General features: G+C 39.5%; 1 protein-coding gene across 6 annotated transcripts in view; it reads left to right on the top strand.

Moving 5' to 3' along the window:
- The window catches only part of PRIM2 (DNA primase subunit 2), a 309,939-nt gene that overhangs the window by 193,582 nt on the left and 93,821 nt on the right, over positions 1 to 22,536 (top strand). For all 6 annotated transcript variants that reach the window (XM_073336325.1, XM_073336323.2, XM_073336328.1 and 3 more), the window contains 2 exons: positions 6,134 to 6,206; positions 10,212 to 10,397. In XM_073336325.1, coding sequence (XP_073192426.1) covers positions 6,134 to 6,206; positions 10,212 to 10,397 — 259 coding nt within the window. The remainder of the gene's footprint in view (positions 1 to 6,133; positions 6,207 to 10,211; positions 10,398 to 22,536) is intronic.

Below are 22,536 nucleotides of genomic sequence, written 5' to 3' on the forward strand. Positions count from 1 at the left end.
GTGTCTCTATGGATGCTCCACTACCTGCCCTCCTTCTCCTCTGCTTCAGAGTTCTCTGTTATGGATCTTCATGGTAGAAGGAACTGAAGGCGGTTCTTCCGCGGAGTGCTATATAACAACGGCAGAGGACATGAGACTGACTAACATGCACGCGCAGCCTAAATGGACGCTGCTATGAAAAATCTCTGCTCAAAGCCTCAGGGGGCGCTAGCAGATTTAGAGTGGGGCACCCGTAGGGAGACACATCTCAGAGAACCACAGCTACTGAATAGGGTGAGTAATCATTTCTTATAAGCTCTTTGGGAACTTTCTCTTGGTAAAATGGTTCCCAAAGTTTTTACTAAGGTGATCCACCAACTACATTTTGTCCTTTTTCGGAGCCACTATTACCTATAATCTTTGGACATGGCAACCCATCTAGAATCTTCCTGCCACCCACTGTTTGGGAAGGACAGTCTTAATTTGTATATGTGAGTTGCCTAGCATATTGAGGCTCTGATCCCTCATTGGGGTCTTAAGATGCTACTGTAATACAATACACTAGAAATTTAGTGTTTACAGGTAATCAGTGCTGGGGCTTAGGTACTCAGACTAGATGTTAGTGTTGGGATCTGATGATATTGTGTGGTTTTGTAAGATAAGTAGGGAGATCTGTAATATGAGAGAAATACATAGTGGAGAAACCTAAAAGAACAATGAAAGTATGAAATTTGAAATTATGGGAAATCTATATTTTATTTGTTCATGCCCTGACTGATAACATGCATAGAACTTGAGCTTTGTAGAGCCCCATGCTTTTTGCAAATCTGAAATACCACTAAATAAAAATCTAAAAGAACATATAAACTGACATAAAATGAAAAACCCTACACTAGCAGCTCCTGTGCCATGGGGCTGAGCCTGACTTCCTAGTCTGGGCAACCTGACACACGGGGACTCAGTGCTGTTCAGGTTTTGCCCAGCCACATCATCAGGCCCAGCCCTGCAGGACAGGAGCCACTGTTGCAGGATGATTGTCGGGTGAATTCACTCTGCAAATCTGTCTCCCACCCCCACCACGGGGCAGGACCAGACCCTCTTCTCTTAGAGAAAGTGATCTGCTGGCCAGAAATAGATGACTCTAGAGATTCCTTCATCAGAAATAGATGATATATTTTTAAAATTAAAAATAAAAAAACATATACATAATAAATCTGAGTAAAAATCAAATAACTAATTTTGATCAAATAGTCTTGCACTGGCAATAAATCTGCAAACTTCCTATCACGTAGCTATTTTTAATCAACTTTTTTTACTTTTCTGGACTACATTCTTTGGTGAGAAAATCACCTAATTTCTTGGTATTCTAGAAGTATGAGCTCACCTTAAATTTAAGATGTTGCTACAAAAGTGGAAATGGTGAGCCTTCTGTTTTTTATTTCTTAGTGTTAAAAGCTTGAAAATGGATTCATTCAGTGTGTTTGAATTAGGGCTGTTGATTAATCATAGTTAACTTAGTTTCTCCATCACAAATGCATTTTCCTGGTTTAGACAAGGCTTTTCATATGAGTGGGGCTTCAGCTCAAATGCCATTTTGATTCTCAACTGTGGCAGTAGAGAAAGTCTTTCAGAAATAAGTCACAGGGCAGTTGGGTGTTTAAAGGTTAAAACTAGCTTGTTAAATTTGGAGTCATTCTTAATAGGTAGCCAGTGGAGATCCAAAAGCACTGGTGTCATGTGTTTCCAGAAAAATGTACCATGTTACAAATGAGTATTGTATATATTTTACATCTGGGGACACTGAGGCTTGTTGGGTCTCATCCAAAGCCCTTTGTAGTCTATGGAACACTTTCCATGGATTTCAGTGGTCTTTGGATTAGGTCCAGAGTGTCGTTCAAATTTTGAGTGCCCTTACAGGGGCCAGCCTTTTCTGAAAATGGAGACCCCTTTTCGATGTTTCATTTTAGGCATCCGATATCAGTAGTCTCTTCTGAACATTTGGACTTAAAGGTGTACTTAAGGCACCCTTTAAAAAAAAATACTAGACAAAGTGCTTTAAATAACCACAGTAAAAAATCTAATGTCAGTTACAGTGTTGTTTGGAACAAGAGAAGATTTTAAAAAAAACCCCAGTTAAATGTGTAATTTTGAAGTTGGTGTTGTCACTTTAACTTAGCTATAGACTCAACTGTTTTGGCCACTGAATTTCTTCAAACTGACCAAGATCCATTTTCAAGGAACAGGAGGCTAGGTAAAGGTAATCCTACTCCTTGCACTCACTTTCCTCATGCTGCTGCATTCCGCATTAAGATGCCCCCTAGGTTCAGGGCAGTTTTCATAGGATCTTACTCTTTTGCTCTTCACAGCATTTTTTAGTTGCAGTTATATAGTTAGTAGGTGGTATTCAAAGTAAACGAAACATTTTATTTGCCAGGGAATGCAGTATTAACTATTTTGCTATGTTTACCACCCTAAACAGGATTCTAAATTAGAATATTGTCTTTTAGAGATGTTAATTCATAATTCATCTCTGTTTTTTTTTTTAATCTCAAGAAGGTTTTTTGTACTTTAGATAGAAGGTTTTGACAAGTTTAGTCTGGCAGCTGCTGTCACTTGAAGATGGTTTAATAAAATACAGATACCAAATGTTGAATCTGTTTGAGAAGGCTGTCTCAGAGAGACAATTACAAATCTGTTTTAGTGCTTTTCTTTTCATTTTGTTTAGTATCTACAGTTCTAACTTCATTAGCATCTAGTGCATATTGTGTTTTCAGTTAGACCAAAATAAAACAGAAGAAGGTGTCTTTAGAAGACTTTCATTTTCTCCATCACCTACCTCATTTTTCTATGTGTAAGCATAAGTATTTGTCTACTGATACCATGAAGGAGATTGTACAATTCTTTAGCTTGTTAAACCATGAGGTATGAAGTGCGTTGTCAAGACGGACACAAAGAGTACTTAAAAGATCAATACCAAAATAATCTGAATCCAAATTTTGACCTGACCATAACATTTGTATAATATGGTTAAAAATTTCCTTTTGATTCTTCTAAAAAAATGTAAAAGCCAGTGCTGTGTGTCCTGCTCTTATTCAATACTAAATACTCTTACTCAAATACTCATGGGATTTTAAGAAAAAGGGATAAGGAAATGTCACAGACCTGATTGGGCTCCCACTGCTGGATGCTCACTAGGCTGTTGGGTTTGGATCCAAATATTGGGTCCTGAATGCTTCTTAACCTGAAGAGTCTAAGTAGGGTGACCAGACAGCAAGTGTGAAAAACCGGGACGGGGGTGGGGGGTAGTAGGTGCCTACATAAGACAAAGCCCCAAATATTGGGCCTGTCCCTATAAAATTAGGACATTTGGTCACCCTAAGTCTGAACAGCATCCAGGCTCTGGCCTCTCAGTCTCGGAGGGCAGACTCCCTATTTGGTACCCTTTGTCAAAAGTGGGACCATATGGTCCAGCTGCCTTAGGCCCCAAAAGCAGTCTCACCAGTAGTTTTCCCAGAGCCCCATCTTCATGGGGTTCTCTGATTTACAGTTTGACCCTTCATGGATGTGTGATGGCTACAGCAAGAAACTCATTGAAAAAGCCTATGTGTACACACTTTATTCACGGAGAAAGCATAGAGCCTTGCAGACCCATGCAAAAATAACGAAATCTGCATGTAGAAACCCTCTCTCCAGTTTTCTTCCCGTATCGTGAAACCTTTGGGTTTGGTCAGTACCTTCTGGGTCCCAAGACCCTCTTCTCTTTCTCCTCAACCCTCAAGTTTCCTTTTTCTTATTCTACAACAAGCTGTCCTTTGCTTATTCAGATCTAGTGGTCAACAGGTTGCCCCTAGTCCCTTTTTTAACAGCAGGTTGTAACATCCCTTTCTTTGTTCTCCTGTTCTGCGGGGGCATTTCCATTGTTCCAACAAAAGGAATTTTCCATGGTATTACAATCAGGTACCTTGCAGTTTAGATGAGTGTACACTGTGTACCTGTTTTCCCAAACATCACCCATAGGCACATTCTTTACAATAATCTTGTAACTTTACTGGTACAGGGTTATTCCTGGGTCACCTACTTATGTCCATCCTTCTTTAGGCTTAAGGCCTAATGTGGCTAAGGTAACATCTTACAGGCCTCAGCTGCAGGCCTTGCTTTATAGCTTTACTTTGCTTATATGCCAAATACACACTCTTCACTCATAAATATTTGTCAACCTATACCCCTGTAATACTATCCTACTTATTCCTATGCCTATACCTACAATTTAAATCTATTTATCACACATTGATTACATATGAATTAACCACAACAATAGATAACATAATAAAATGATTATATAAGGTGATTAGCTACATCCTTCCAATGCCACCATATCATTTTCTGTCATGCCTACAAAAAAACATGATGACACTACTCGTGTGCTGAGATTACTGGCTATTGTACTGACCAATATTGTCTCATTGTTTCCTTGTACTCCTCCATCAGCCTGTTTGATCCATCTGTTGTTTCTTGTCTTATACTTAGATTGTAAGATCTTTGGGGAAGGGACTGTTTTTTTGTTTTGTGATTGGACAGCACCTAGGACAGTAGAGTTCTGGTCTATGACTAGAGCTGCTAAACACTACAGTAATACAAATAATTGATGATAGTAAAATACCACTCAACCAGTTTTCGTTATCTGTTGTCTGGGAATAGAGAGGAGGTATTCCAAAGATGACAGTAACCTCAAGAAGTTTGACCAATTCTCTAGTGTCTGCCGAAAACAAGACTAAAGAAGTAAACAAGGATTTGTTTTAACTGTGATTTAAACAGAAAGAATACCATGTACTACAGTAAAGTCATCTCTCAATTGCATGTTTTACACAAAATAAATATTGCAAGTACCAGAGAATAAACAGTAACATCCAGCATGCTGTCTTAGCCATATCCATTCTTTCTGGAGTTAATCACTGAGTGCCTGATAATATTTACAGCACTAATTTTTATCAGAAGTTGTCTCCCTGAATCAGCATTCCCCAAAATGTTTTTATTCTTATGCAATATTTGCAGCTTAATTGAGTAAAAACCGATGCTTGCAAATTAAGTTCAACAAAACTTTACACAAATTCTACTTCTTTTCTTACTTTTTGCATCCTTTGTCTCACAGCTGAAAAACTCTTGTTTTCAAAGATCAAAAAAGAAAAATGTTTGATTACTGAATGCATGTAGAATCCTCACCTTAACTCACAGTTCTTCTAAATACACAATCATGGTTTTAATGGTTTCTAGTGGGTATTCTGTAACATCTCTCAGTACAAATGTCATCTTTCTCTGTTAAATTCAAAACTGCATACAGTCATTGTCCCCCAAAATATTATTTTATTTCAGTGTCTGACGGGGTGCCAAAAATTCACCAGGTCTTCCTAGTGAAGCCTGAATTTTAAAAAATATTTTTCTAGTTCTGTCATATAACTCAGTGTTTTTAACTGTTTGGGGGCTTTTAGAATTTGACAGCATCCACAGAAATGTAGCTTGGGCCAGTGAGCTACTTGCTGAGCCTGTAGCTCTGTATGTGTGAGCTATCCCTGTTGCCAATTGTGTTGGAGACCCTACCACATAAGTAGAGAAGAAAGTTGAATTTCATCATCATTGCTCTTTTCTTCTGCCCTGCAATCAGACTAGACTGATAACTGCTCCCACCCCACCCTCCCCAAAGGAGAATGCATTTGAGATTGCAAGTAGTGCTCCAGATGCTTACATTTAGTTTACCACAACTTTGGTACTCTTGGTATTATTTTGAATACTTTTAATTAGTTTATAGTGACTGTTCCCTTTTTTTTTTTTAGGATGTGTTCACCAGGGTGTCTCAACACTTTCAAACTCAGCACCAATATCTAAAGACTGAAGACTCTCCCTATTCCCCCCCCCCCCCCAGGAATACAGGAACAACAACAAAAAATTCTGTATAATCTTGATTTTAGTGTTATTTCTAATTTGGTTTACAAAACAGATAACTCAGCACGATTTTTTTCTTGTCTGTGGTTTGCATGTAAAGTTCTCAGTTCCTAAATTTAATTTGCTAAAAGTTGCAAGGTCATCTATTCCTGCATTTATGAAAATTTCTTTTTTTAACTAACTAAACTAAACAACATATTTCCTTTTTTTGTTTCAGCCATTCCTATGTTGGTCCAGATTACAGCATACAAAAAAATGTTGGGAAAATTTCATTAGAACACATTGATGCAGTAAGTACTTTGTGCTCTTCATTGGTTGCTATATGCTCATTGTTGTCTTGCCTTTCTAAAAGCGATTAACAGTTCATCCCACCACCTCCTAGGGTATGACTGGCCTTTCTTAAAAAAGTCTTTATTCTCCCTGTCCATAAAAGCTGTGACTAAACTATCTGCTTTATCTCTTCAGTAGTAGTTCTCAAACTGTTTTGAGGACCAGTTCAACAAAATTATGTCACATAAAAGCTAAAATGCAGCAAAGTTAACTTGAAGTGCAACCTGTGAGAAATTAGAGTGGGACTGTTTGTGAGTTGGTGTTAATTTTTTAATTTTACCTCCAGTTGTTTTTCTTCTTCATTTTATAGTCAATTTCTATATAATTGGTCAGTTTCCCTGTTTTGGGGGATTTTTTAAAAATATGGACCTATGAAAGTTTATTGTAAAACCTCAATAATTGGCAGAGGGAATCGGGAACAAATGGGAGCAAGTGGCAGGAAATTTTGAATTTTGCCTAAATGCTACATTAGAAGAATGAATCTTAGGTAGAGAGATTCAGCATTAGAATTAAATGCACCTCCAAAACCAAGATTATTAACATCCCCGCTTTTCATCCAACCAATTTGAAACACCTGGGTATGAAGACTGCAATATATCACCTATTTCAAATTGGGTAATTGATCTCCCACAGAACAAGAAGGCTTAGACTTCTACTCCTTTCTCTTCTCAGTGTCCTAGGATTTCAAAGACAAGGAAAGCTCTATCAGAGGTCTTTGAACAGATTCCTCCAGAAGCCATGGTTCAGGATGGAAATCCTAAATTCCACCATAGCAGCAATTCCAAAGGAAACTTTTTCTGTCATTAATTTATCTGTAGAACACTTACCTACACATTGTTCTATGTACCTCCTGGAAAAGATACCAGAGTCACATACAAAAGATGATGTTACCAGTATGCTGCTTTTACTTTTTGAACTGCCTGCCTCTCTAAGGATATTAACTAAAGTGCTAGTAAACATTGTATTTTCCTCTGGTAGAAAAGGATTCACACATACCCATTCCAAAACAACCTGCTCATTGGAGCACTGCTCCTGGAAATGGCCCACAAAACAGGTATCACTTGTCCAATCCATGTTATTCAAGAACGGAATCTGGGCTAACTCCACTACGATCTAAGTGATGTCATGGAGCTGATATTACTTCTGGGAGTTAGAGATATCAGCCTTCACAGAAATTTTTTTCCTATCAGAGGGCAGGATTCAGAAGCTGGTGGCCAAAGGGCACAATGCCATCCATTCTTCAATGAATCTATCTTGGCTTTGATATCTTGAAGCAGAATGAAGGTCTCTTCACCAACATACTGTTGTCAGTGAGGTTCCACATGTCTTCTCCAGAAGTTTCTTATTTTCTTGAGTCCACAGAACCTATTATGCCTGTTCTCTTTTGTCCCATTGCCAAGAGGTACTCAAAAGGCCAAAGTATGTTAGAATCAGAGCAGGTTTGTGGAGAAAATCTATGCCAGCTTGAAGAGCAGGGAATTTCAACAATTTCACCCTAGGCTAATGAAAGAGCAGAACTTCAACACAATATTAGTTGGCTCAGAGAATTAAGCCCTAAGAAAGATAAATCCAGTCCTGATCAGCCAAGATATACCAGTGACATCTTAAAGCACTTCCGCAATGGCTTATATCAGCAAAGAAGGAAACACTAGATTCTCATTCTGGCTATGCGCATCTAATTTTCTTTGTTCCTGAGTGAAAAGGAAGAAAAACAAATCTGTTTTCTCAAGCACAGCATGCAAAGAGGAAATAAACATCATAGCAGCTGGTGAAGAGAACAAAGGATAATCCAGGAGAATGGAATCTACAGCCCAAGGTCTTTGAATGGAGAGTTGGGTCCTGAGTTGCACACCTATCAAGGGACCTTTTTGTATTCAGAACTCTGGAGAGAAACCAAAGTCTTATTCCAGAGTAATAATAGGCTGTACTTCTCAAATCCACATCAATGAGGAAAACTCGCTCCCGGGAAATAAATCTTGTATTAAATGCCTTCCCTAAGCATTTCTTTGATCCCTTGTCACAAGTGCCCATAGAATTTCTTTCTTGCAACAGTACTGCACCCCTCATGAAGGGAAAATTGTGCTAAGCGTTAACACAACCTTTATTCCCAAGATAAACCTTGTTAGAAGAAATTTTGTTTCCACTCTTTTTGCCCACCTGCAAAAACCTCCAACTCTGGCATACTCTTGATGTAAGAAGTACATAGTGTATAGTACAAATCAACACTGAATGCAGTATCCACTTCAGGAAAGCTCTAGCTCTGTTGGTCTAAAAATCTCAAAATAAATTAAAAATCAAAAAACCACCCTACATCTGCTGCTAAGGCTTCAGTTACTAAAGTTGTTTCAGAAGCTTTCAGAGAGAAAAAACAGTTTTTTTTCCCCCTTGAACTGTTGTGCTCTTTCATTCAGAGCCGTGGAAGTTTCATGACCTGAAGAATTATACTAACATACAAAGAAAGATGCAGGGTGGCCATCTGGTCATGTTTTTGCACACCTTTACTATGTTTTACAAGTTAAATGTGCAGATCATCTCAGTCTTTGTCATGGGAGGAAGGGATTTACGTTCTATGCTCACCCAGTAACTGATCTATTTATTTAAAAAGATCTCTCTGACCCCTCTTTTGGTGACACAGTGCTATTGAACATCCCATTATGATGGACCTGTGGACTTTCCCTACAAAGAAGAATCAGAACATTTTTTATCTTACCTGAAAATTTCCTTTCTTCTAGCAGGAAGTCCCTAGATCCAACCCACCTGTCACAAGGTCATAGTTCTGGGGAATGCTGGACAATGTTGGCACAGGAACAAATGGGTGTAAACGATCCATGAATAAATTCAATCTGGAAATTAGAAGAAGGGTTCTAACCATCAGAGGATTGAGGTTCTAAAAGAGCCTCCCAATAGAAGTTGTGGGGGAAAATTTAATTAGTTTTAAGAGAAAGCTCGACACATTTGTGAGTGGGATTGTATGGTGGTTTTTTGATGGTGGGAGGCAGAAGGGTGCGTTGTGGTTTATGTCTGATGTTCTTGTAATCTCATGCTTCAGGGCTTCAGCTGGCCACTTGCAATGATCAGGGAGGGATTCTGTGTGTAGTTTTTTGTTGTTTTCCTTTGAAGAATCAGAGATTACCACAGTGGGAGATGGGATACTGGGCAGGGAGGGCCAGTGCTTTAGGTGGTACTGGGCATTCTCTCTCTCTCTCAGATGCTTTGCTGGCTTATTCTTGCTCACATGCTCAGGGTCTAACTGATCCCTATGTGTGGTGTCGGGAAGGAATTTTACCCCGAGTCAGATTGGCAGTGATCATGGATTTTTTTTGTCTTCCTCTGTAGCATGGGATGCATGTCGCATGCTGGAAATATGTGGATATATCACATGTAATCAATTCTCTACCATTGCAGGGCCCTCATGCATTGGAGCACCTGTTATCTGTCTGTGGCACATAGTAGTTTAGTTTCCTTGTAATACTTGTAATACTTCTTTGCTCTAATTTCAGTTATTGGGTTTAGTGTGCTGGTGCTGAGTGATGGTAGCTTGTGTTAACAGGAGGTCAGATTAGATGATCTGGTGCTCTCTTCTGGCCTCAGATTCTGTGACTCTTTGATGTTTAAACTGTCGCACACACCTTCATTTTCAATCCTCCAAGGAGCTATAAGCAGGCGTAAGACCCATTGTAATAGTTCTACAGGGGGTTTTTTGCTGTAAGAAAGAAAATTATCAAATACACTTTTTTTACTTAGTAGCTTTCCACTTGTGTTACTCTGTTTTATGTTTTTGTCCTTGGAAGACTTATTAAATTTAAAGGGTCAAGGACATATTTGAATTATCTGCAGTCCAGTGCATTTTATTTCCCCCAGCCATCAGCCTTTCCAAGTGGAGTTAATTAGTAATCCCAATAAGCATATATCCTATCAATTAATTGGCTAGTCTGTTTTACACACATATTTTCTTATTCTTGCAGCTTTCTGTTAAATCATTTCCTCTTTGCATGAGACAGTTGAACAAAGCCCTGCGTGATAACCACCATCTCCGTCACGGAGGCCGTATGCAATATGGATTGTTCTTAAAGGGCATTGGCTTAACGCTGGAACAAGCTTTGCAATTCTGGAAGTCTGAATTTATTAAAGGAAAAGTGGATGCAGACAAGGTAAGTTTTAAAAACAAGACTAAATATCAAAGTGCAAGGATTTCTTAATAATATAGTCTGTTCTTCATACCACACTTCATAATTAACTGGAAACTATTTTACTAAACGTTAGTGTAAAAACTAGGATAATGCACCTTTCTAAGTACTTTTCTCCTTTTGGGTATAATTTTGCTTTTTAACAAAATGTTGTTGTTTTTGTTTGTCTCACCCACTTCAATGAGGCATGGGAAAAGAGAGGCAATTCCAAGGAAAGCCATGTTCTAAACCAAACAGAGTTCCGTAGATTAGAACTGGCACGTTGTATTGCACCACTAAGCAGCTGAAAAGCCAACGCAGTTCAGGAACTGAAATGGCAGGAAAGTTGCCATATTTTGTACTAGCTGAAACTTCGTAATAGTCATTATTATTATTTGTATTATCATAATGCCTAAGAGTCTTAGTCATAGACCAATACCTCATTGTGCTAGATGTCATAGAAAAAGATGGCCACTGCCCCCAAGAGTTTACAGTCTAAAGATAAGAAGCAATACGTGTATATAGACAGATGCGGGGAGTAAAGGAAACAATGAGACAGTTTTGGTCAGAATGATAGGCAGAGGCACCAGGAGCATAACTATTGTTAAGTGTTTTCTAGGTGTCATAGGAAAGAGAGTTTTAAGTAGAATAACGTGTTAGTTTTGTGGATATTTACAGAAAGCTTCTTCCATGGATGAGGGGCAGCATGGGAGAAAGTGTGAAGGAATGCTTTTTTGAAAACTTAGTAAGTGGGTGATGGAGGCTGGCATCATGGGCCTATCAGTGGGAGCTGACATTCTGATAGTGAATAAGAAATAAGTAGGATGGGGTAGAGCCTTATAAGTTAAGAAAGATTGTGTAAATATCATGCAATAGAGAAGGAGGAGCCAGTGAAAGACAAGAACATAAGAATGACCATTGTGGGTCAGACCAATGGTCCATCTAGCACAGTATCCTGTCTTCTGACAGAGGTCAATGCCAGGTGCTTCAGAGGGATTGACTAGAACAGGCAATCATCAAGTGATCCATCCCCTGTCATCCACTCCCAGCTTCTGGCAAACAGAGGCCAGGGACACCTAGAGCATGGAGTTGCATCCCTGATGATCTTAGCTAATAGCCATTGATGGACCTATCCCTCATGAACTTATCTAATTCTTTTTTGAATCCCATTATAGTTTTGGCCTTCACAACATCCCCTGGCAACAAGTTCCACAGGTTGACTTTGCATAGTGTGAAGAAGTATTTCCTTTTGTTTGTTTTAAATATGCTGCCTATTAATTTTATTGGTTCTTGTGTAATGTGAAGGATTAAATACCACTTCCTTATCCACTTTCTACACATAAGTCACAATGTTACAGTCTTCTCTCATATCCCCTCTTAATCATCTCTTTTCCAAGTTGAAAAGATCCAGTCCTTTTAATCTCTCTTCATATGGAAGCTGTTCCATTCCCCTAATTGTTTTTGTTGCTCTTCTCTGTACCTTTTCCATTTCTAATATATCTTTTTTGAAATGGGGTGACCAGAACTGCATGCAGTATTCCAGATGTGGGCGTATCATGGATTTATATAGTGGCATTATGATATTTTCAGTTTTTATCGTCTCTCCCTTTCTTAATGCTTCCTAAGATTCTATAGCTTTGACTGCTGCTGTACGTTGAGTAGATATTTCAGACAACTATCCACTGTGATTCCAAGATCTTTCTTGAGTGGTAACAAATAAGTTAGACCCCATCATTTTGTATGTTTAGGATTATGTTTTCCAATGTGCATTACTTTGCATTTATCAACATTCAGTTTCATCTACCATTTTGTTGTCCAGTCACTCAGTTTCGTGAGATCCCTTTGTAACTCGTCCCAGTCTGATTTGGACTTAACTATTTTGAGTAGTTTTGTTTCATATGCAAATTTTGCCACCTCACTGTTGACTCCTTTTTCCAGATTATTTATTAATATGTTGAATAGTACTGGTTCCAGTACAGACTCCTTGGGGACACCACTATTTACCTCTCTCCATTTTGAAAACTGACCATTTATTCCTACCCTTTGTTTCCTATCTTTTAACTAGTTACTGATCCATGAGAGGACTTTTTCTCTTATCCATGACAGCTTACTTTGCTTAAGAGCCTTTGGAGAGGGAACCTGTCAAAGACTTTCTGAAAATCTAAGTACACTATACCCACTGGATCACTCTTGTCCACATGCTCCGCGCTAAAAGTAAAAGGAGCAGGGTGGAATGATTCCCTCTCCAGTACCTTCTTACTGGCACATGGCCTGAGTCAGAATCCTCTAGTTTCCAGAGCTGATCCTTCTGTTCTCCTGCAAATATTCAACCTATATTATTCTCAGTTTTTTATTGTTTTAGTCCTTTTTAGTTTCCCAGTTAGTGTTAGAATCTCCACCCCAGAGGATTTCTGTAGACACTTATGAAATGAACAACCATTAGGGATTTTTATGTGTAGTTTTGCAAAATCTTTGAAGTTTCAAATTAAGTTGCAGATTGTGAGTACATTGAAAAACGATTCTACCTTTTATCTGAAAATAAAGGATGACAAATGCATTTGTAGTCTCTAATGGAAAAGGAAATCATCGAAGGAAAAGAGAAAAAAATCACTTTTTCTATTCAAGGCCTGGAAAAAAAAATGGATCATGTCATCTGATCTCCTCCCTTCCTTGTCACTATGGCAGGGCAGTCAGAGAGGACACAGTAACTTGCATGACTAGGGTGAAGCTCAAGTACCAGAGAGAGGTTAAAACCAAAACATGGAAAACCAAAAATCTCCTGGTGCTGTCATGTCCAAGCCACCAAAGCTAATGGCTTTCCTCAGCAAGATGCTGAACTTAAAGAATCATGAAGATGGAATTTCTTCAGGCATATTTCCCTGGAAAATATGTATAAGAACATCACTTTGTCATCTTTTAATTTCTACCTGAAAGATCTTGAGCAGGATCCACGCACACCAATAGCACTAACAATATTTAAAAGCTGGTTATGGTTTGAAATAATTTAATGTTTTTGCATAACAGCTTTTAACATTGCTAACACCTAAACTGTAATTTTACACATTGTATCAAACTTCTCAGATATCAAGCTGGATAAGCAGAGGGTGTTTTAGCTAGTCAACATGAGCTCTGCTTTTCACATGCCCACCTTTAATTTTAATTACATCATTTGCTCAATAAGTAGAAATAGTCTTGGCTACAGGAACCTTAAAGGTGTGTTTTAGGTGTTGAAAAATGTAACATTTTAAATGGCTAATAGCTTAGCTTTTGTTTCCTCAGACCTGTAGTCCTAGAGGAAGAGTCTTCATTTGTGTAATGACTAAACTTGATCCATCAGATCACGACAGTGTCATATGTTTATCAGTTTGCTACTGAATGCACTGTAAATTCCTTTGCCTTAAAATGTCCCCATACCTTAAGGAAGGAGCCAATGTAAAACAGAGATGCAAAGCGTCATCTAAAATGGGCATGTGTAATTTCAGAAGGCAAATGTTGAATTGTAAAAGATACCTAGTATACATAGCTATGGATACCAATGAAATGCATAATATGAGTATGGACTCTTTGCTATAGTTTAGGTCTTCGACATACAAGTAGGATCCGCACTTGGAACGTTACAACAGGAAGAGATTTATTTGGTACAATTTCACAGTCTTGTTATCTTTGTCAGAAGAAAGAAATAAAGTTGTAATTTTCAGCTCTTGATTAAAATCTTTCAGTGGAAAATAGTGCCATGGTATTACACTCATGTATTCTTGAGATAATAGGAATGTAATGTCCCATTTTGACGTTTCAGAATGCTGTGTTTTGATTTGCTTGTCACTACACTTCTTCCAGAGTTGCAGTCATATTAACCCATGGAAAGAAAATGGAATGAGAGGCAGTTAAGATACAGAATACTGAGGAAGATCAAAGTAGTATGACACGCTTGTGTAGTTCAAAGAACATAGCATACATTAATAGTATTGATATTTCATCATTATTGCATCAGAGCCTAACAAGAATGCTGAAGTGGTACATATTTAACTAATCATCATGACAATTCAGATACTTTAATCTACATATCTTCAGATTTTGTATCTGTCTGAAGGGGTAGCTACTGCAGTCTGAAAGGCTACATATTTCCAGTGTCTTTAGAAATATTTTAGAAAAGGAGGAATGAAAGCATTGTATCACAATCCCCAAAATAGACATTTCAGTAAAAGTTATAGTGTATATGAGTGAGGGTCAGATTCTGCCAGCCTTACAAAACGTCATAGAGTCTTAGGCCGGTCTACACTAGAAAATTAGGTCTGTTTAACTACATCAATCCGGGGTCTGAAAAATCCACACATTGTTAAGCCAATCCCTGTTGAGGTTACAGGGACAAATCATCCCGATGAGTCGAAAGAATAGTAAATATGGCAGGCGACCAGCTTGGCTTAATGGTGAAATCCTAGCGGATCTTAAACATAAAAAAGAAGCTTACAAGAAGTGTAAGGTTGGACATATGACCAGGGAAAAGTATAAAAATATTGCTCGGGCATGTAGGAATGAAATCAGGAGGGCCAAATCGCACCTGGAGCTGCAGCTAGCGAGAGATGTCAAGAGTAACAAGAAGGGTTTCTTCAGGTATGTTGGCAACAAGAAGAAAGCCAAGGAAAGTGTGGGCCCCTTACTGAATGAGGGAGGCAACCTAGTGACAGAGGATGTGGAAAAAGCTAATGTACTCAATGCTTTTTTTGCCTCTGTCTTCACTAACAAGGTCAGCTCCCAGACAGCTGCGCTGGGCATCACAAAATGGGGAACAGATGGCCAGCCCTCTGTGGAGATAGAGGTGGTTAGGGACTATTTAGAAAAGCTGGACGTGCACAAGTCCATGGGGCCGGACGAGTTGCATCCGAGAGTGCTGAAGGAATTGGCGGCTGTGATTGCAGAGCCATTGGCCATTATCTTTGAAAACTCGTGGCGAACGGGGGAAGTCCCGGATGACTGGAAAAAGGCTAATGTAGTGCCAATCTTTAAAAAAGGGAAGAAGGAGGATCCTGGGAACTACAGGCCAGTCAGCCTAACCTCAGTCCCTGGAAAAATCATGGAGAAGGTCCTCAAAGAATCAATCCTGATGCACTTGCATGAGAGGAAAGTGATCAGGAACAGTCAGCATGGATTCACCAAGGGAAGGTCATGCCTGACTAATCTAATTGCCTTTTATGACGAGATTACTGGTTCTGTGGATGAAGGGAAAGCAGTGGATGTATTGTTTCTTGACTTTAGCAAAGCTTTTGACACGGTCTCCCACAGTATTCTTGTCAGCAAGTTAAGGAAGTATGGGCTGGATGAATGCACTATAAGGTGGGTAGAAAGCTGGCTAGATTGTCGGGCTCAACGGGTAGTGATCAATGGCTCCATGTCTAGTTGGCAGCCGGTATCAAGTGGAGTGCCCCAAGGGTCGGTCCTGGGGCCGGTTTTGTTCAATATCTTCATAAATGATCTGGAGGATGGTGTGGATTGCGCACTCAGCAAATTTGCGGATGATACTAAACTGGGAGGAGTGGTAGATACGCTGGAGGGGAGGGATAGGATACCGAAGGACCTAGACAAATTGGAGGATTGGACCAAAAGAAATCTGATGAGGTTCAATAAGGATAAGTGCAGGGTCCTGCACTTAGGATGGAATAATCCAATGCACAGCTACAGACTAGGGACCGAATGGCTAGGCAGCAGTTCTGCGGAAAAGGACCTAGGGGTGACAGTGGACGAGAAGCTGGATATGAGTCAGCAGTGTGCCCTTGTTGCCAAGAAGGCCAATGGCATTTTGGGATGTATAAGTAGGGGCATAGCGAGCAGATCGAGGGACGTGATCGTTCCCCTCTATTCGACATTGGTGAGGCCTCATCTGGAGTACTGTGTCCAGTTTTGGGCCCCTCACTACAAGAAGGATGTGGATAAATTGGAGAGAGTCCAGCGAAGGGCAACAAAAATGATTAGGGGTCTAGAACACATGACTTATGAGGAGAGGCTGAGGGAGCTGGGATTGTTTAGCCTGCAGAAGAGAAGAATGAGGGGGGATTTGATAGCTGCTTTCAACTACCTGAAAGGGGGTTCCAAAGAGGATGGCTCTAGACTGTTCTCAATGGTAGCAGATGACAGAACGAGGAGTAATGGTCTCAAGTTGCAGTGGGGGAGGTTTAGATTGGCTATTAGGAAAAACTTTTCCACTAAGAGGGTGGTGAAACACTGGAATGCGTTACCTAGGGAGGTGGTAGAATCTCCTTCCTTAGAGGTTTTTAAGGTCAGGCTTGACAAAGCCCTGGCTGGGATGATTTAACTGGGAATTGGTCCTGCTTCGAGCAGGGGGTTGGACTAGATGACCTTCAGGGGTCCCTTCCAACCCTGATATTCTATGATTCTATGATTCAAACTAAGTCCCCAGGTAGACAGACCTAGCTATCGTCTCTTGGGGAGGTAGATTATTTATGCTGATGGTAGAATCCCTCCCATCCGTGTAGGTAGTGTCTACATGGAAGTGCTACAGCCACCAGCTGCAGTGGCCCAGCTGACCTGCTGTTGTATTTTAAGTGTAGAGAAACCCTTAGATTCCTAGATTTTAAGACCAGAAGTGTCCATTAATTATCATCTAGTCTGACCTCCTGCATAACATAAACTAAAGGACTTCTTGATAATTTCTGCATCAAGCCCATAACTTGTATTTGAGCTATCGCATGTCTTTTAGAAATCTTGACTTACAGCCTGCAAGTGATGGAGAGTTTGAATTGTTAATGTTTAGTAGCCGTTCTGGTGCCTTATTTCTAGTCTGAATTTGTCTAGCTTCAGCTTCTCACCATTGGTTCTCATTATGCCCTTTTCAGTTGGATTACAGAACTGTCTGCTATCACAAATCTCTTCCGCGTGTAGGTACTTCCAGACTGTGATCAAGCTGTCGGCTTTCTCTTTGATAAACTAAAAAGACTTAGCTTAGTCTCTCACTATAAGGCATGTTTTCCAGATCTTTAATCATTCTTGTAGCTCTTTTCTGAAGCCTCTCCAATTTTTCTACATCCTGTTTGAATTGTGGGCACCAGAACTGGAGATTGTATTCAGTAATGGTTTTACTAATGCTATATAGGGAATACCATCTCCTTATTCCTACTTGATATTCCCGTTTACACTTCCAGGAATTACATTTGCCCTCTTAGCTACAGTATGGCATAAGAACGGCCATACTGGGTCAGACCAAAGGTCAGTCTAGCTCAGTATCCTGTCTTTTGACAGTGGCCAATGCCAGGTGCTTCAGAGGGAATGAGCAGAACAGGTAATCATCAAGTGATCCATCCGCTGTATCCCATTCCTAGCTTCTGGCAAACAGAGACTAGGGACACCATCCCTGCCCATCCTGGCTAATAGCCATTGATGGACCTATCCTCCATGAACCTATCTAGTTCTCTTTTGAACCCTGTTATAGTCTTGCCCTTCACAACATCCTCTGTCAAAGAGTTCCACAGGTTGACTGTGCGTTGTGTGAAGAAATACTTCCTTTTGTTTGTTTTAAACCTGCTGCTTATTAATTTCATTTGGTGACCGCTAGTTCTTGCATTATGAGGAGTAAATGACACTTCCTTATTTACTTATTTCCACACCCGTCATGATTTTGTATTTGCCTCTATCATATTCGCCCAATTTGCCTCTATCATATTTTCCCCAGTCATCTCTTTTCCACGCTGAAAAGTCCCAATCTGATTAATCTCTCCTCATACGGAAGTTTTTCCATACCCCTAATAATTTTCGTTGCCCTTTTCTGAACCTCTTCCAATTCTAATGTATCTTTTTTGAGATGGGGCGACCACATCTGCATGCAGTATTCAAGATGTGGGCATACCGTGGATTTTTATAGAGGCAATATGACATTATCTGTCTTCTTATCTGTCTCTTTCCTTATGATTCCCAATATTCTGTTAGCTTTTTTCAACCACTGCTGCACATTGAGTGGATGTTTGCAGAGAACTAGCCACAATGACTCCAAGATTTCTTTCTTGAGTGGTAACAGCTAATTTAGACCCCATCATTTTATATGGATAGTTGGGATTATGTTTTCCAATGTGTGTTACTTTGCATTTATCAACATTTGAATTTCATCTGCCATTTTGTTGCCCAGTCACCCAGTTTTGTGAGATCCCTTGTAACTCTTCGTAGTCTGCTTGGACTTCACTATCTTGAGTAGTTTTGTTTCATCTGCAAATTTAGTCACCTCACTGTTTACCCCTTTTTCCAGATCATTTATTAATATTTTGAAAAGCACTGTTCCCTGTACAGATAGTTGTAGGATCCTGCTATTTATCTCTCTGCTGTAAAAACTGACCTTTTATTCCTACCCTTTGTTTCCTAACTTTTATATGAGAGGACCTTCCATCCTATCCTATGACTGCCTACTTTGCTTAAGAACCTTTGGTGTGGGACCTTGTTAAAGGATTTCTGAAAGTCCAAGTACACTGTATCCATTGGATCACCCTTGTCCACATGTTTGTTGACCCATTCAAAGCATTCTAGTAGATTGGTGAGGCATGATTTACAAAAGCCATATTGTCTTACCCAGAAATTGTGTTCATCTATGTGTCTGATAATTCTCTTTGTTGCTCTAGTTTCAACCAATTTGCCTGCTACTGAAGTTAGGCTTACTAGTCTGTAATTGCCAGGATTGCCTCTAGAGCCTTTTTAAAAAAAATTGGTGTCACATTAGATATCCTCAAGTCATCTGATATAGAAGCTGATTTAAATGATACACTACATACCCCAGTTAGTAGTTTTTGCAACTTTATATTTGAGTTCCTTCTGAACACTTGGGTGAAAGTCATCTGGTCTTGGTGACTTAATACTGTTTAATTTATCAATTTGTTCCAAAACCACCTCTGTTGACACCTCTATTTAGAGAGATACAAAAGGAGGGGTGACACCTGTCAAAGCAATGGGCTAGGAAAATGATCTTTTCATCAGCATTCTGAAAGTCTGAGAGTCTATAAGGATATGAGTGGGGCAAGATTGCATTTGTCCAGGCCAGAGAAAAGGATATTGCAGTAAATGAGATGTGAGATGATGAAAGCCTGGGAAAGAGTTCAGCTGTGTGGATGGATAAGAAAGGCCATATCTTAGATATGTTATGCAGAAAGAATTTGAAAGATTAAGATATAGCCTGGATGTGAGGTTTGAGGGTGAAGTCTGAATTGAAGATGGTGCCCAAGTTACAGGCCTGAGTGACAAGCAGGGTGGTGATGGTGTCCTCTGTGATCCTTTTTAAGGGCTCATCTACTCTTGAAAACTTACCAAATAACTATTCCTGAATAATTTTATTTAGTATTAACCTGTGTGGACACTCGTATTCTGGAATAAGTTTTCATTTTTTGATTTAGCTAATCCCCTTTGGAAGTATATTAAGTTATACTGAAAAAAGGCACTCTTGTTCTAGAATAAAAGCATCCACCCAGTGACTTATACTAAAATAACTATTTTGGAATAGTTATATTGGTAAATTTCCAAGCATAGTAAAGCTCTAAGGGTGATCCTTGATAGAACACAATGTTAATAGACTACCTGGAAATGGCAATGGCTTGGATGATTGTAGGAACTCCAGTATCGTCAAGGAAATTCCACAACATGTTAGTTAACTGCAAATGAAAATATAGTCTGTATCATCAATGCAGTCTTTGAATCCAAAAACAGTTGGGGCTCCAAATACTCAAAATCATGGAACAAATAAAGCAAACAGTCACAACCCTTGCCAGTTCTTGTCACTTCCCCCTTGCCAGCATCATATGTCTTTTCTGGACTGAGTTGTAGCTAGGTCATTCTCCATCTTTACTATATTTTAGCCAAGAACTGTGAAAAGAAGGAAATGTCACTGTCCAGACATGATGAAAGGAAAACAGAGCTAAGTTTTATATGCCCATTGTTATCATGGTGTCCCATAATTCTTAGTGATGATCTCCAGTGGCCTCATATAGATATCCTAAAGGAGTGGTGACCAAAAAGTGGAAAACTCTGGGACCCATTTGAAACAGTTGCTAGAGGTATTAATATGACTTAGGAACTTTCCTTTCACCAAAGAAAGGGTCAAATAAGGAATGTTATCTCCACACTGTTTCCAGTCCTGAAATCATATTGATGATTTCAGAAAGCCAGAAGAATCCTTACACATTTAATATAAAAATAGAGGTAAACAATATTCTTATTAAAGATTTACTTTATATGATGGAGTATTGATTTACTGTTTTATTTTAGGTGGTGCAGATAGTGACACCTATAGTTAAGGTTATCGGACACTTTACATTATAAAACCCTGTTTTCAGTTACTTATAATTTTGCAAAATTTAAACCATTCATGTTGAAATTTCTTATTTCAGCTATTTGTCTCAGGCTGAATTTTTTCTCTGAAGTTACAGCTAAAATGTTCAAGCCATTTGCAAAAATAGATGAGAGAAAAAGTTTGTCAATGTTTAAAAAAAAAAATGAAATAAAAATCTTACAACTATTTTGTTGAGAAGCTGCAGAACCCCGTGCTTTGCTGAGGGGATACCCTGGTGTCAGGGATATGTGTTTTGCGTCCCTATGAAAATTCTCCCAAATTTGGGCAAGTTTAATCCTCTGAAAAATCTGTTTGCCCATGCTCAGAAGAGATTGTTAGCATTTGGTTGCAAAATTTTCCAAAGATTCCATCTGAACTGAGCATGCTCCAACCCAATGCTGCAGGGGCTGAGCATGACTTTCTCTCTGATTGCTCCTGCCAGCTACAGGGAGCCAATGTGTATTGGACACGAGCAGGGAGACTACCTCTACCTCTCCTGCATTCTAAATACTCCAACTACAGATGCCCAGGCATTGTGGAAGAGAAAAAAGAAATTGCCTTACTCAGATACACAAGGGTAGGAGCTTGGAGAAAAGGAGATTAGGAGCACGAGCCAGGCTGGGGAGGGGCTGAGAGAAGTTGGTCAGAAGGGGAGAGTGAGAAGCTGGGGGGAGCAGAGGAAGAAAGGTATGTAACCACAAGAACACACTCCCCTTGGAAACTGGAGTAAAACTCAAGATTCCTCAGTCTCAGCATTTCTTTTCTGTCTAGCAAATAACTACTGGTAAATACCCACTGGTAAGGTGTCTTTCGTCCATCCCTCTCTAGTGGCAGATCAACATGAAAGATTTCTACTGCTATCGGTTATTCTGTTAGCTCAAGTAATAGAGATCTGTATTGTGGATCTAAAGATCGCAACTCTGCTGATGACCCATGTGGGAAATAACAGTATGAAATTTTTGTTTTTTCAGTGTCAATTTTTAAAAAACTTAGGAAATTACATCCTAAAACACCTAAGTTAAAAGAACACCAAGGTTGCAAAGTCAACTGCTGAAAAATTAGGAAATGCCCGAATTGAGTTTGCCTCTGTAACCTTAATTTGGTCCCTTCGTGGACAGGTGTTGTGATGCATGCATTTAATTAACTGATCACATGCTAGTTTTTCCCCACAGTATCCCGGCCTTATTCAGTGCACAGGATGGTCAGGGCCCGGGGACTAAATTTGGGTTTGATGAGGTTGTCTAGAAGACCCCAGCCTCATTTGTTGCAGAAGTTGGAAGGCATGTGGTGAAAGAGGCAGGGAACTGCATGAAGGACTGTTTTGTGGATAGTGTTGAATGCAGCCCTGTCAAAATTGATTTTATCCCTGCCTGTGCCACACAGTTCCTGTATGATGCTGGGCAAGTCAGGGAAACCAAAATTTCCACAGGTGGGGCCACTGTTTTCACTGGTGTCCTCATTTTCCAGATATGCAACATGAGACAAGGTATCTGATTTGCAGAGGTGCTGAGCATTCACAGCTGCAACTGAAATCACTGGGAGTTGTGCTCTTCACTTATAAAGTTCTATATAATGCTAAATACTCTGAAAAAATCAGGTCCTAGGCATCTCTAATTGGGCACCCACTTTTAACATGTTTGGCCTTAATCTCTGTGCCTCAGTTCTCCATGTGTAAAACAGGGATGATAATAGTATCTCTTCTTAAAGGGTTGTGAATAATCATTCATGTCTGTAAAGATTCTATGATGACAGCATCATAGCGAAGTCCATGAAAAAATTAATAATTCTGTATTCAGAGCAGAGTTTGGATTG

This window comes from Lepidochelys kempii, chromosome 3 (assembly GCF_965140285.1).
Source record: "Lepidochelys kempii isolate rLepKem1 chromosome 3, rLepKem1.hap1, whole genome shotgun sequence".
NCBI lineage: Eukaryota > Metazoa > Chordata > Testudines > Cheloniidae > Lepidochelys > Lepidochelys kempii.